Source organism: Electrophorus electricus, chromosome 11, assembly GCF_041902795.1.
Source record: "Electrophorus electricus isolate QZ-2024a chromosome 11, ASM4190279v1, whole genome shotgun sequence".
Taxonomy (NCBI): domain Eukaryota; kingdom Metazoa; phylum Chordata; class Actinopteri; order Gymnotiformes; family Gymnotidae; genus Electrophorus; species Electrophorus electricus.
Genome location: NC_137507.1, coordinates 21,570,892 through 21,586,959, shown reverse-complemented (window position 1 = coordinate 21,586,959; position 16,068 = coordinate 21,570,892). Strand labels below are relative to the sequence as shown.

Here is a 16,068-nt window from a genome sequence, read left to right as displayed (position 1 = left end):
CACTTTCATTTTCTTTTTCTTTATTTTTTTTCCCTGTCCATTTTTTGTGTAGTCTAAAGACTCCTGCAAAAAGAACCTGTGAAAAATTAGACTGCTTGCAGGTTCCCCAGGGGAAACAAATAGTCAAAGTGTGAGTTCTGGAGCAGAACTGTTCTAATGAATGTGGAATAATGAAGTGGCATTACCAAAAGCAGGCATGAACACACACACAGACACACACATCTATATCTCTTGGCAATCTATTGTGACAGTAAAGACTTAATTATGCTAATGAATGACCCAGTGTCCCAAACTCATTCCTGTTGGCTACTTTTACAAAGCGCTGACTGGACAGAAGTGATCATATATATGCCTTTGGAGAGCTCTAATTTGCTGACTTTGGTGTATGCTATATTTTGCCTTTGAGAGCTCAGAATGTGGCATTTAGAATAGTTGTTGTGGTATATAAGAACAACTTCTGGAACAAAATGGAAGCTCCAATAGCACATAGTTAAAGTACTATGTTCCTTTCATAGCACAAAATTAGAATAACAGAGAGGTCAGAATGTTTCACCCTTTGTGTTAGTGCTGAATCAATAATATATGTCCCCATGTTTGGATGTGGCATATGGATTGTGGCTATTATAACCACTCAGTTATTTTTATAGAGCAAAATTGAGTGGACAAGCTTAAGAACCTCAAACAAACTTAAGAACCTCAAACATTTATGTAAACAAAAAATGTAGATAGGTATTTAGCAATCTGTTTTAAAGGTTTTGGTACAGGAGTTGACCATATAAGGATTTCTCTGAAGTATTTTCAGTTTTTAATTAAATTTGCTGTATTGTGGTATTTCTTTGATGTTATCATGTTTTTGTGTTATGTTTCACTGCATACACCATAGAATTATGGTATATCAGTTTATGTTTCAGATATTGACATATGAAACCAAAGGTTAATAGCTATGGTGCAATTAACCCCTTATTCCATATGTCAATGTTCTTACTGATTCCATATGACATTGTTCCCGTTTCATTTTCCCTATAGGCCAGACACCTTCAACATGCTACTGCAGAGCTATGACCTATAATGTGCTTTCATTTGGAACCTAATGCACTATATGAGAAGAATTTGTGTCAAAATCCATATTCTTGGGCAGTGTTGGAACTAAACTCTGCTGGTTTGTAGATTTCCTTCAAGAGGGTTTAAATTAAACACTGCAATAGATCTCTAGGGGCAAGTTGGAAAGTATTTTCTACTTCTGTAAATTACACAATTGTGGTGCTGCTTCCAAAAATCTCCCACTCATCATCGTGCTCAAGAAATCATTCAAAGAGCTGAAATTAATTCAAGGAGCTGGTCAAAATTTTTAATACATATAAACTTACATGAGGTGTGCATACACACAGAGACACACACAAACCCATTCAAATAAACACACATACAGATGCATGCTCTCACTAACATACAAATATGTGCCCAAGGCATGCAAACCATCACACACGCAATGAACAAACAAGCACACACATACAGAGTCGCACGCTCGTACACAGACAGACAGACCCACGCACACACACCAGGCCACACACATGCCTGTGCACGTATCTGTGCAGCTAGGCAGCCAGACAGATGAACCTCAGCGCTCTGCGGTGCCTGCGTGAGCCGCCCGACCGGCGCATGTGCCCCCTCCCCCACTCACAGAGGCTGCATGTGCTTTCCCTCTGTAGACGTTGGCTGCGCTCACGCGTCACTCCATAAACCTGCTCCCCAACCATCTGGCCCAGGCGCTGCATGTGCGCGCCGGCTCGCAGGAGATTAACGCACGCATGCAGAACAGCATCGCACTGCGCAGCGGAGACAAACTCCGACGACAACACATCACACCCTTCTCCCTCACGTTTAGAGAAGCCGTCCTGGAGCACAAGGTAGCCAGCTACCCCCCCGGTCATCATCGTCGTCATCATCATAAGTCACTCCTCTCTACTTAATTCTCCCTCACTCTCCCTTCTCCTGCTCTCTGACTCCCCTGTGTTAGAAATACTTTTCCTTTGTCATGAGTAATCAAAAGGATGTTGTGTGGTAAGGTTTTCCTTCAAGGCACACACTTACATGCATGTGCACACAGATCATCATGAAGCATCTGTATTTTTCCAGCTTCAAACTGGAGTTTTCATGCGAGCAGGACAGATAAATTATGCATTCCTGAATCAGTGATTGGCTGGAATATTCTGTTGTTCAATGATGGTTAATGTTTCGAATAATTAGTCTACCCTCTGTTTACTCATGACTAATCGCAAGCATGAAGGTTTGTTTTAGCATTCCATTTTCTTTTACATGATCGCTGGCACATCATCTGTGCCCATTATAGCTGACCTGCTGTTTATAACACACTTTGCGCTTGATTGTTGTCTGCCTTGCTTCTAACCCTTCATCACACGTCCTCTCTCAGATCCACACAGAAAGAGAGCAAATAAAAGTGTGTGTGTGCCTGGGTGTGAAGTCAGTAGTGATAGCATGACCAGGTATGTGCTTTGACTGAATGGACTTTAAGAACCATCATCCTCCTGACTGACCATGCATACTTGTGTTTTCTCCTACAGTATTCCCAGATGAGAGATGAGGTGTTTAAGTCCAATCTGGTGTGTGCCTTTATTGTGCTCCTCTTCATCACAGCAATACAGAGCCTACTGCCATCTGCAAGGTAACACGCAGATGCATGCACCATACACAAACACACAGTCACTGTTTAACTCAATACCATATGTTACACGCACACACACTCTCCCCAAAATATTTTGGAGAACAGGCCTAACTGTCACTCTGTGTTTGCCGATGACTGTAGGATGGTGACCATGGTGATCCAGTTCTCTGTGCTCATCTTTCTGCACTGCTGTCTGGTTGTTGTGACGACGGCAGAGGACTACAAATGTCTGCCGCTGGTTTTGCGCAAAGCCTGTTGCTGGGTGAATGAGACATACACTGCGCGAAATGTTGTCATTCTCCTCTCCATCCTCATCAACTTCTTAGCTGCTATTATTAACATTGTAAGTTTGATGCACATACACACACACACCTCCAGGTCACACCCCTGTCCAGACTATATACAATGCTAAGTTTTTTAATATTTTATGTTTAAAATTTTCAATTTTTTCTGTATTGAATGTTTTTAATGCTGAATTTTTATTTTGTATTTTTATTCAAATTTTGCATTTTTGCATACATGTCTGACATGCTGAACCATGCTTTACAGTAGTCACTGATCAGGGAAATAGAGCAGGGCTTTTATTTTAAAAGTTTTGTCTTGCTTATAGCATCTTTGTTTTATATCTCTGCCCCTTTCTCTGCCCCCAGTTGTGGTGTAATGTAGATAAATCCATCTGGGATGTGTTCAGAAATGGCACATTTGATGCATCTGCCTCCATCCCTGGCTGTCTCTACCCAGAGGTTTGTGTCTCCTGCCCCACGCAGTGTTGGACCCATACTCCATACCTGTTATCTGGTGTTTACTGATGATGTTTTGCCTTTATACACTATACATTTATATACGGTATTTTGCATTTACAGTATTTTGATTTGTCACTGACAGTATGTTAACTTTTGGTTGTGTTTTTTTTATTTGAGTATACTAGTTGAGTTTCTAGATAGGTAAGCGTTCTTAGTTTATTGTTTAGATTATTTTGTATTAAATACTCCAAATGCTCCAAAAATAAAACAGTGATTGTATATATTTTGTTGTGTCTGCAGGCATTTTGGTTATTTAGGATTGATAATATTTTGTGTTCATGATGTTTTTTGTTATTTATTTTTTACTTTTTGTTAGTTACTGTGCTATGAAAATTTTGATGTTTACAATATTTTGTATTCATAAGCAAATTTGTTGTTTACTGTGTACAGTATTTTGTATTTACGGGCGTGCTGGCAATGGTGACATGTGCCGTGTTCCTGCGGTTAAACTCCGTCCTGAAGCTGGTTATTCTGCTGTTAATGATCGCCATCTACTCTCTACTGACTGAAGCTTTCTACCACTCTCTGTTCACTCGCTATGACACCATCTCCAACTATGATACTTTCACAAACCAGAGGTCAGCACCTACTTCAACATCCAGCTATGATAATCTGACCTGCCAGAAGCCAATGCACAGATGCACAAACTTACTAAAACATGATTAGCAGTGATGAATCCATGAACACAACTAAAGGTCAGCACACACACTAGGTTTTCTCTCAGCAGTGACCACTATACTCTGCAGTGTCAGCACACTTGTTAGCTAATTTTTACTCGTTTTTAATAATTTTTTAACATGTACTATGCATTTTATATGTTTAAAAATATTAAATATGCATACTTCATATGTTATGAAGGAGTTGCCAATGGATGAAATAAATATATATGTCATAGATATATTTATAATTACTATAACACTGATATGGACATATTTGGTCAGTAACTAAGCTGAAATGGTGAAGTGGATGAGGGTGTGGATGGATGGCCTATGAATGCTCTCTGAGTGCAATAAGCCTCCCTGATCACTTTCTCTGTGCTGTTACCCTGGTAACAGCGAAAGCTTCCTGGGAACCAAGAGAACATCTTTACTGCTGATGGCAATGTTCCTCTTAGCAGTATTCTATCATGGGCAACAGGTGAGCATGCACAATGTGCACGAACACACACACACACACACACACACACACACACACACACACAGACCTTCTCACTCTTTCTTTCTTGTTCTCTTTCCCTGGCTTTCACTGGATCCAAGGCACTTGTGTGTCTGTCTTTATAAGGTCAAGTGTTACTAGGAAACGCAGATGGTGCTTTGGCTATTTCATATGGCCTTTCCCTTGCTTCACAGCCAATATAGAAAAGCTCTGCTCTTCGACATCGACAGCGAGTGTGTGCCCATGTGTACGTGTGTGTGTGTGTGTGTGTGTGTGTGTGTGTGTGTGTGTGTGTGTGTGTGTGTGTGTGTGTGTGTGTGTGTGTGTGTGTGTGTGTATGCGTGTCGGAGAGAGAAAGGGGGCAAACGGGAAGCTTTTTAAGTTCACTCTGTTCAATTGCTGTCTTTGATGCTGGAGATCAGTAGAAGACCTACAGGTTAATGAAACAGAAAGAGAGGGACAGACAGGGACAGAGACAGGGAGAGTGATGGAGAGAGAGAAAGCGAGCGAGAGGGAGAAAGAATGAAAACAGAGATTGTGTGCTTAAGAGAGATGCAATAAACTCGCCAGTTCACACCGTTACCTCTCCTGAAAACATAGCTGATGAGAATGATTCAAAAATATTTTTAATCCTGATATTTTTAATCCACAAGAGCAGTCAGACATGCTGTAATTGTTTAGCTCCTCTTGCTTTCTGTCGATGCAGTGTTAGCCAGCCGAAGACACTAGTGAGGGCACCTTCTAGATCAGAAATGAATAGTTAGCGGTCTCTTCCAAGCCCATTCAGCAGTAGTACAGTGCAGATGGACAAAATGCTGTGATTGGCTTTACATGTCATTGAGCTGTTCATTTGCACCCTCTTTCCCAGGTCGTTAAATGTCATGCAGTAAGGGAGACCTTGAGCAACAGGATCTGGCTGGAAGGGGGGAAAACAGCAAAATAACAATACAACACAAGTTAATGTAGTTAATCCAGTGGATAGTAAGTTATTTGCTTTAGAAAAGTAGCTACCTACATCTCCCATGAACTTTAGCAACTGAATGAGACTCAAAGTGTCAGTTATATTCTGTCCTACACTGCTCACAAGCTGATTGTCTACATCATCTGAATAATTCAAGAAGGCTTGAAAACTAAAGATAAATTTGCTTCCACAGATTGAGGTTGCTCTTGATGATGCATGCTAAACAGCTTGATAATGAAAAATGATGATGGTAAAAAGTCAGGGTAGACATCTTCAGACAAGAAACATGTGTTCTGTAATTCATGGCCAGTGGATTGCTGCAGTGTTAGTGGTTTGGGCTTGTAGTGTTTTGGTGAAGTGTTTAGTACAGTGTTTTTCTGCTGTTTTGCTGTGATATATCTGTTATGTTTGAATCTTTTGCTGCTTTGTCTGGGTTTGGTTATGTGCTTTGCTGCAGTGTTTTAGTTGGTATAGTTTGCTGCAGTGTCTGGGTTTGGTTAAGTGCTTTGCTACAATGTTTTGCTGCAGTGTTTTTGCAATGTTTGGGGGCAGTGCAGTGCTTTGGACTGCATTGTTTGTGCAATGTTTGGGTGTGGTGCAGTGTTTTGAAGTTGGCTGTTTTTTGCATTCAGGAAAGATGTCATGACTATTGAATATTGAGATTAAATATTGACATGCTGAAATGTGTGAGACACCTGATGTGTTACTTAGACTGTGCAGGGTTATGGCATTTTGTAAAAATATTGCATTCGTGTGTGTGTGCGAGAAAGAGAGAGAAATAATGGGGGTCAAGCTTATGGATGAACTTTTAATAATCATGCTGAAAAGCAGCCATGCACTCTCTCTTTCTCACACACACACACACACACACACACACACACACACACACACACACACACACACACACACACACACACACACTCAGCTATGCCTTGCTCATTTAATTACTTCACAAAATCATCTTTCACACTGCATTCAATCTAATCTTGCTGTCTTGCACACACTTACATACGCACACACAAACACATGCACACAAACATACACACACACAAGCATTCTTCACAACTTAGACCATATACAGACTGTTAATAGATTAATTTTCAGTGTATGAATATGAGCAATGTCAGGCATTTTCCTTATTTGGCACCCCAAATTATATCTGGATATTGGTGTATGCAGCTGAGCATGTTTTAATTACTAATTTGGGGAACTAATGTTTTAATTACTAAATTGTTTGTTAGCTGAGTGTTTGTTGGAAAAGTGTATAAAGAATAGATATACAGATAGAGAGATAGGAGATAGAACTTTAATGCAAGGAAAACAGCTGAATTGTGTACGTGTGTAGTTATGAATGCATGTATATACATGTACAGCTCTTAGCAAATGCTCTTGTCTTGATTGACACATGTATGTATGTGCGCATATATCTGCAGCTGACTGCACCATATTTAAGACATGAACACATTACCTCCACATCCTACAACTCTAATACTTGCTCTTCTCTCTCTCTGCCTGTCTGTCTCTCTCCCCTTCATCTGTCTCTCGCTCTCTGTCTCTATCGCTCCCCATAGCTGGAGTACACTGCGCGGCTAGACTTCCTGTGGCGAGTGCAAGCAAAAGAAGAGATCAATGAGATGCGCGAGTTGCGTGAGCACAATGAGAACATGCTGCGCAACATTCTGCCCAGCCACGTTGCACGCCACTTCCTGGAGAAGGACAGAGACAATGAGGTCCTTGCACACTTGTACACTCACACACACTCATACACATACACATGCTCACACCTGCTGTGTGCTCACTCGCACGCTGCACATTTACCAAAGTGTCAGATGTGCTCACACAACAAGGTCCAGCATAGATACACACAGAATTGTGTTTGACACTCAGATTCTAATTCAGAGAAAAAGAAAAAGCTTTTACAGATGTGTGATGTGTGCCTGTGTATGTGTGTGTGTCTACGGGGATGAGGGTTGACATTTTCTCTTTTAAGGTGTGATTACAGTTTTTCTCAATTACTTACACATTACTTTCTTCAGAGATCTTATCCATACAGGGTTCTTTTGGCTGCGGGTTTTGATGCAACCAAACAGTAGCACCCATTACTGCACACATTATTGCACATGTTACTACAGAAAGATCTTTTCTCTACATTTCTGTATGAGAAAGAGAAAATGACTGTAAGCATTTAAGAAAAACTATATTTTGAGCTAAATGATCTCATAAATGTCCCTTTTCAATAATACTCTACAGACATACAGAAACGCATGTGCATGCCTTAGACACACGCAAAAACACATGCGCACACACACACACTCAGAAGAGTGTGTGTTGTAGTGTTTGCTTTGACAGTAATAGCACACTGTCAGTTTCAACCAGAACAAGGATTTAGAGGATTGCTGAAGGTAGGAGAGAACCATCCTCTCCACCTCTTTCTACATTCATCTCTGTCTTTTTTCTACAGGGTATTGTGTAGTAAGTGTATTTACACCACTGCAACATGTTCATATTTTTATATTCATGTTTTCTACCTGCATATTTCACCATCTCCCAGTTCTAAATTGTATGCATTTTCTTTTTAAATGCAAGTGTGTGCAAGTAAGTTATGGTGTGTGTGTGTGTGTGTATGACTGTTCAGCTATGTGTTATATTTCTTTAATTATCCTATCCATTTATAAGTGGGTGACTTACTAGGATGTACTTTAGCTAGATCACTGAAGTGTGAATGTGTGTGCATGTGTTGGAATAAATTGCATCACTCTGCTGTTAGTTGGTGGATTCAGCATTAGTGTCAAAGGCAAAGGAGTCTGATTTAAATCAAATCAATCAAATAAATGTATTTATATAACGCTTTTACAACAGATGTCACAAAGCAGCTTTACAAATGTCCAAGTCCAAGCCCCAGTGAGCAAGCTAAGGGCGACAGTGGCAAGGAAAAACTCCCTAGAACATGAGGAAGAAACCTTGTCAGGAACCAAGACTCAAAGGGGGCGGCATCCTCCTCTGGGCAACAACGTTCACCACAGTAACAACAATTTTAAGAAAGAAATTAATAAAAAGTGAAACAAAATAAGCAATTATTGTCTAGTTCAACTTTCTAGAGGTCCTAGTCTTGTCCCGATGGTGTACGTGTGTCTGAGACCCATCCTGCAAGAGAACATCCATTTAGGGCAGCGGAGGAGTAGCTGGCTAGGGTGGAGGTGTGGTGGGTGATTTGAGTGTGTGTGTGTGTGTGTGTGTGTGTGCGTGTGTGTGTGTGTGTGTGTGTGTGTGTGTGTGTGTGTGTGTGTGTGTGTGTGTGTGTGTGTGTGTGTTTGTGTGTTTGGGAGTACAGTGGTGGGGCAGCTGACTGCTGATAGTTGATGTTGCTGTGCTGGGACAGATGTGTGGTGGAGCCACACTTCCCTCTGGTGGCAATTTGGAGTAATAAAGTATGCAGGAACTCAAAGAGCAGAACAGGGTCACAGGGAGAGCCTCTTATTAGCTGTAGTCGAACTATGGCTCAGGTTTAAAATGATCTCTCTGTGTGTTACGTTTTGTATTGTGTGGTGTTTTAGGCCAGTGTGCAGTGTTGTATATTCTTTTGTGTGAGGCATGTGTGGCCATGCTTTCTGGATTGATACTTCCTGAGTAAATCCTTGTGCCTGTATCCTGTTTCTTTCTCTGCCTTTCTCTCTTTCTTTTCGCCATTTCCTCTCTGTAGGAGCTATATTCTCAGTCATACGATGCTGTCGGGGTGATGTTCGCCTCTATCCCTGGCTTTGCTGACTTTTATTCTCAGACTGAAATGAACAATCAGGGAGTTGAGTGCTTGCGGCTACTTAACGAGATCATCGCCGACTTTGATGAGGTCAGGACTGAGCAAAGATGTGTGCACACACACATACATACACACACTGAAAAGAAAATGAATCTGACTTTTAGGACAGGACCAATATCAAAGTAAAGATCATCTTTCAAATTCAAATGTATCTTCATTCTGAATACACCATATAGGAATAACAGAGCCACACTGTTGCTGTTGCAAATACAAATACTGTTAGTAGGTATATTTACTTGTTTTCATACAGCATCAAAACCATGTTTGTCAGAGGCATTATTAGTGCAATGTTTTATACCTTTATGAAATAAAGGTTTTTCATTTTCACGGGCTGTTTCAAACTTTAGGGTGTTTTTTAGGGGTGGGGGATTTATTATATTGTACAGGCATGAAAATGTCAAAAGAGCCTTTGAGCATCCATGAAAATAGTTCCAATATTGGCTAGCCTCTAGTAATTACTGTAAAAAGTTTATATGTGTTGATAACTAACACAGATAACCAGGAATGATGTTAGCACAGATAACCGATAATGACATTAGAGTTTCAAATAGTTTCTTGGAGGATAATGAACACAGTAATGAATAGGGATTATTGTATCACACCTAATCTAAATTACAAGAATAGTCAACAACAGATAGTAGGTTGCACTGTAAGTATGTTCTTTTGCTTAGTATAGTACTATTGGTACAAATTCAGAATATTATTTTGGTATAACTGTACAAAAGTAACAGTATATTTAAACTGTAATAATATATGAATCATATATTGAATATATAATATTTGATAATATATGAATCATGATTTATATATGAAGTTCATAGCATGTATCAAAAAATAATCTTTAATATAAATTATAGTCTTATGGTCATAACCATAAGATAGCTGTATCAGCTGTCTCACTGTTTAATTTAAAATCTTTGCATTATTCTCTAAATAGGGGAAAATGGGGGGAAAAAATCTGACATTGTAACCGACTTGTAACTGACTTGCATCTTCCAACCAATTTTGCCATAGATGCCACAGAATGGAAAGCTGTAATTATCGTGGCATAGTTGAATAAGGAGAATTCTTTAGCTTCACATAGAACTGATATACTATGAAACTCAAACTCTGTTATCAGCTTCTTGAAATGTAAATCCCACATAAGCAAAGCCGGGTCATAAAACGGACCAGTTAAAAAAATCCTACACTGTTAACCCTACGTAGCAGTCTTGACTAATATTTATGTCCCAAAAGTTTTCATACAACAGCCCACATTCTGCCTGTGGGCCACAATATTGAAACAGGCATCACAACAACCTGTAACTAGCTAGCTATGTGATTTTATTGACTTTTTGTTGGTTGAAGCCAGATCATCTTACATTGAAAGTTTCATAGTGAGCTAACAACTTCAGCTAATTTACTTTGTGTTGTTGATAAGATTGAAAGCAAGTAACTAACTAGTTTGATGACCTTATTTACACGGAGGTTCATTTTTTCCTGTCTGTGTCCCATGCAAATAAATAGGCTGTCTTGTCATATTAATATACAATATAAGATGTATCTTTGTCAGTAACATTTTTAATTAATAGTTTCTCAACAAGAAATAATGTTACATTTTACACACATCATTTTAGATTCTGTTCGCCTAAGCTGCTCCAAAGTTTTACTACAGTTACTTCCCAGTCAGCAAAAAATATCACTAAGCCAGAGACTTATATTACAAAATCTCTGGGATAGCATTCACAGAGACCCTCCCATAGATAGCCAAATCAAATCAAAGAATTGCTAACTAGTTAGTATTGTATCTACCTGGAATAAAGAAAGCCACTCTATCTGACCAAAACACAAGCTAATAATCTAACTAGCTAGCTATCTAGCACATTTACATACACAACGTTAGATTCACATCTCCCCTTGGGAGAGGGTCTTTGGTGAATTCCATTTTAAACCCATGTATTATTCATGATCCCACTAAAATGGTTATAGGGCTGTACATGGTCATGTATAATTGCATCTGGGCATATACTTTCTATATAGTCATCAGAGAACTATGTAAAATGTTTAAGAAATGCATCCTATAGCACCTTGAATGATTAGTTCACCATCAAGCTGTCAAGTACTTTTAGCTCGTTTTTGTCTACTTGCAAGTTTCTTGCACCCCTTTGTGCACACTCAGGTTAATTTTTGTATTTTTAATGACTTACTTTTGTAAGTAGTATGCAAGAAACCTTTCCTCAATTCAACTTTTTCCTAAAGCTTTTTACTTATTTCAGATAATCTTACCAAAGGTTTCTGAATAATTAAGTAGATTAGCTGTATTTAAGCAGAGTGGTATTTAAGAAAATTTATTGAGCTATTCATTTCAATTATGTGTGTCAGAATAAAATAGCAAAATATACAGAGAAAGGGGGGCATGTGACTAGTACCACTGTAGTAGGACTTGGAACCACTGCAATAGGATGCAATGGTTTGCCCTGCATTAGGGATTAAAGCTGAGAGCCATAGGTATCAATTGCTGGTGGAAAGGTCAAATGGAAGTGGCTCATTAATGGATGATTGACACATCTTCTTGAGTAAAGTTACATTTATGTTTACATCATTTGTCTGACACTTTTATCCCAAGTGACTCGCAATTATAACTGAACACAACTTGAGCAATTGAAGGTTAAGAGCCTTGCTCAGGGACCCAACAGTGGTGGGGCTTGAACTGAAAATCTTCCAGTTACAAGTCAAATACCTTAACCACTGAACTAGCACTGCTCGTTACATGAAATATTCATTTCTAAAAGTAGAAGCCCTCCATTTTCCACTTGCATTAAGTATGAAGCATTGGCTTTAAAATGTACTTAATAACTCGTAAAAGTACTTATTATTTTTTCTTGTAACACATTATGTTTCCTCTCCTTGCTAGACCTTCCCTTTGGGAAGAGGTGGGAGGTGGGAAAGCTTTAAATGCTTTAATGCCACTAACTGAGCTCACAGATTGTTAGTCAGCACTTTTATTAAATTAAATTACATTATTGTAAGTTGTCAAAATGCAGGTGAATCATTTTATTTAAGAAGATTTGTGTAGCTACAGAAATGAAATAGGCAGGAGTTAAGAGGCATTTCAGAAAAACAAACAAACCTAGTTTTGGTGAACTGTAAAAAAACAAAGTATGGCTGTGGGACTATATCATCTAGAGAAAAAAGTTCCAGTATTATCATTTATATGTAATTAATACCTCCCAAGGCTACTTCTCAACCTCTGCTGTTAGTCTGCATGTTAGCCTCTTTCTACAAATGATTCTTCTTCATTTCTCTCTCTACACTCTTGCTGCTGCACTATCTCTATATCTATAGCTACTGGGGGAAGATCGTTTTCAGGACATTGAAAAGATTAAGACCATTGGCAGCACATATATGGCGGTATCCGGCCTGTCACCAGAAAAACAGGTATCTCGATCAAGGAGCATACTTTGCCTGCCACCAGCTCTACTAGCTGTATAGTGAAAAATATTATGGCTATTGTCCCATATTCATTAAGTACCTTGGAATCTACACTTCACATGTAATCCAATGCAAAAGGATGTAAAACACCAAGATGTGTCTGTATGATTATGACATTATCTGTGTGTTCTAGCAATGTGAGGATAAGTGGGGTCACCTGTGTGCTCTTGCTGACTTTGCCATTGCTCTGAATGAGAGCATTCAGGAAATCAACAAACATTCTTTCAACAACTTCCAGCTGCGAATTGGTAAGAGTTCAGTTAGGCAAGCAAAATCACACTGAAATTTTTGGGGTACTTCATTTGTAAGTATCCTTCATAGATATGCTAAAAAGAGGTGAACTTGTATATAAATTGTTTGCTGGGGTTTATTGACTGATTCACACTAGGAAATTAGTCCAGTGGGTTTTTTTGTTTGTTTGTTTTGTTCTTTTTATCTCTTGTCTTTTGTCTTATTCATTCTTTGCCTCCTCTTTTCTCCACCCTAAGGTATGGCTCATGGCTCCGTGGTAGCGGGCGTGATTGGTGCCAAGAAGCCTCAGTACGACATTTGGGGTAAGACGGTGAACCTAGCCAGCCGCATGGACAGTACCGGGGTGAGCGGAAAGATCCAGGTGCCCGAGGAGACATATGCTATTCTGTCAGAGCGTGGCTTTGCCTTTGAGTACCGTGGTGAGATCTATGTGAAGGGCATCAGCGAGCAAGAGGGCAAGATCCGCACGCACTTCCTGCTGGGCCGTGTGCAGCCCAACCCTCTGATCCTGCAGCCACGCAAGCTCACGGGCCAGTACTCACTTGCAGCTGTCGTGCTTGGCCTTGTCCAGTCCCTCAACCGGCAGAAGCAGAAACAGATCCTCAATGAGAATAACAACACGGGCATCATGAAGGGTCACTATAACCGCAGGACCCTGCTGGCACCTGGGGGTCCAGATACCAGCCATGCTGAAATGGCTGCAGACAAGAATGAGCTGGCTTAAAGACCATCTGATATTTTAAAAAGGACTAATAGTAAAGGAGGCTTTGGGTGAGGAAGAACATTTTTAGCTGTCCCAGAGATGGCTTGAGTTCAAAGATGTGAGATCATTTGACTGAAAGACTAAGCTGTCCCAAAGACTGTCTGATAAATTAACTAGGTATCCTTCTTGCTGTCCATGTTTCTTTTTTGTATTTCTTTTGTATTTCAAATATAATAAAGGGGTTTAATTTTTTATAAAATGTTTCTGGATTTGCATGTCTAATTTCCTGATTCCCAATGGCTCCTGGAGAAACTCTGATTAGTCAGTGAAGAAAAAAAAATCTTCCTGAAGGAGTACAGAAAGAACACATACTGAGCAGTTTAATCTGTCCCAGTGCCACTTGCATTAAACATTTTTTTTTTAAAAAAACTGGCCCAAAATCAGTGTTAAAAACCAGACAACTCGAGACAAAATGTCTAACTCCCTCTAGTGGCTGACTGCAGTACAATTTTTAACCCCACCCACGTGTACGTGAACAGATTGCAAGAAAAAATAAAAATAAAAAAATTAAGTTACTACACTAGTAGAGGCACATAAAACGTACTGCAGAAGTTATATTCCCAGTCAATTTTTGTGGCAATTATGTTCCACAAGATCTATAAATTCCTTTTGCATTAATATATCCTCTAGTATTTTTTTTTTAATAAAAGTATTTAAACTTTGAAGTCAGGATAACTACAACTTGCTCCTCAATATGCATGGAGCACTCCACTCCAGTTTAAGATCCACTGTCCAAGAGAAATGGACATGGTCACCATGGAACTAAAGGAACTGCCAATGCAGGATAAGCCCCCCCCCATGGAATCTACCACTTGCAGATAGTAGATGTTGCTGATCCAAGACAATCTTACCAATGTCTGTAAAAGGTGAGACTGAAAGACAGCTCAGAGCCATTAATCGTGGCATCACAAAACCAGGTTCTAAGTGCTATATAAATCGAAGCAGGAATGTATCGATATCACCAGACAAGAAATCGATGCAGACTGCACAAGGGAACAATCCATTTGTGTAGTAGCAAGGATACAAGATGCTAACAGGGAAAGCATGCATTTAGCATGCATCAAATGGCAGAGATCATATACAGGAACATATACAAGGCAGATGAGCTGGACACCCTCAAGTCCAAATGGAATAAGCCACAGCGAGTGATTGAGAACAAGGCTGAGGGACCTTCAGATCCACAGAGACTAGCAGTGGTAAACCAACCAGACACTGTGACAGTAGATAAGATGCAGAAATGGCCAGTTGTAATAGATGGAGTAATCCCAAGTGATGGAAACATCCAAAGGAAGGAATATAAAAAAATGGAGAAATATGGACTGAAAGAGAAAATAGAGAGAATATGGCAGGTTAACAACAAGGCTGTTCCAGTGGTGACTGGGTCACTTGGTGCTGTGAGCCCTAAGCTGGCAGAGCAGCTCCAAAGGAACCCAGGAATGACATCAATCTCATTCCAGAACATTGCAATAGCAAAAATACTACCCAAAAACATTTTGCGCTTTTTAATTGTGGAGTATTTTGTGTAGACTGATGAGGAAAAAATACTGAATTTATGTTAAGATAATTTACCAAAATGTGGAAAACTTGAAAGGGCTTGAAAACTCTTGAAAACCTTCCACATGTACTGTTTATAGACTACATCTAATATTTGAAATTAAATAAGTATGTGTTGCTCAAATATATGTATAAATAGGTCACACATATATCAGCTTAGTATTACTGACAAATGCATAAAGGATGTCAGACAATGTTGAGGAACTTTCTCTCACTTAATCCTGACAAAATAGAGGTGCTTCTACTAGACCCAGAGACAGCTAGGTCCTCACTCTCTAATTACTCAATGAACCTCAATGGTCTCACAATCACCTCTTCCCTAACAGTTAAAAAGTTATTATGGATCCCAGTCTCTTGTTCGAAGCTCATGTAAATAATATTTCTAGGACCGCCTTTCTCCACCATAAGAACATTTCAAAGATTAGGAACATGCTCTCCTCACATGATGCAGATAAGCATGTATTTATTATTTCAAGATTGGACTAATGTAATGCCTTATTATCTGGCTGTACCACTAAGTGCCTAAACAAGCTCCAGCTAGTTCAAAATGCAGCAGCCACAGTTCTTACTAGAACTAGAAAATTTGATCACATCTCTCCTATCTTTGCTACT

The 16,068-nt window shown here is 39.5% G+C and overlaps 1 protein-coding gene across 2 annotated transcripts in view; it reads left to right on the top strand.

Annotated features, from left to right (window-relative positions):
• Positions 1 to 14,101, top strand: part of adcy8 (adenylate cyclase 8 (brain)) — a 38,563-nt gene extending 24,462 nt beyond the window's left edge. Inside the window, exons 8-18 of one of the 2 annotated variants that reach the window (XM_027020864.3) lie at positions 1,707 to 1,904; positions 2,580 to 2,680; positions 2,822 to 3,023; positions 3,331 to 3,423; positions 3,874 to 4,061; positions 4,539 to 4,620; positions 7,171 to 7,329; positions 9,300 to 9,446; positions 12,741 to 12,833; positions 13,021 to 13,135; positions 13,376 to 14,101. In XM_027020864.3, the coding sequence (XP_026876665.2) occupies positions 1,707 to 1,904; positions 2,580 to 2,680; positions 2,822 to 3,023; positions 3,331 to 3,423; positions 3,874 to 4,061; positions 4,539 to 4,620; positions 7,171 to 7,329; positions 9,300 to 9,446; positions 12,741 to 12,833; positions 13,021 to 13,135; positions 13,376 to 13,863 (1,866 nt within the window). In that variant the 3' untranslated portion in view covers positions 13,864 to 14,101. The remainder of the gene's footprint in view (positions 1 to 1,706; positions 1,905 to 2,579; positions 2,681 to 2,821; positions 3,024 to 3,330; positions 3,424 to 3,873; positions 4,062 to 4,538; positions 4,621 to 7,170; positions 7,330 to 9,299; positions 9,447 to 12,740; positions 12,834 to 13,020; positions 13,136 to 13,375) is intronic. The other variant, XM_035528641.2, reaches the window with a different exon arrangement.
• Positions 14,102 to 16,068: the final 1,967 nt, after the last annotated feature.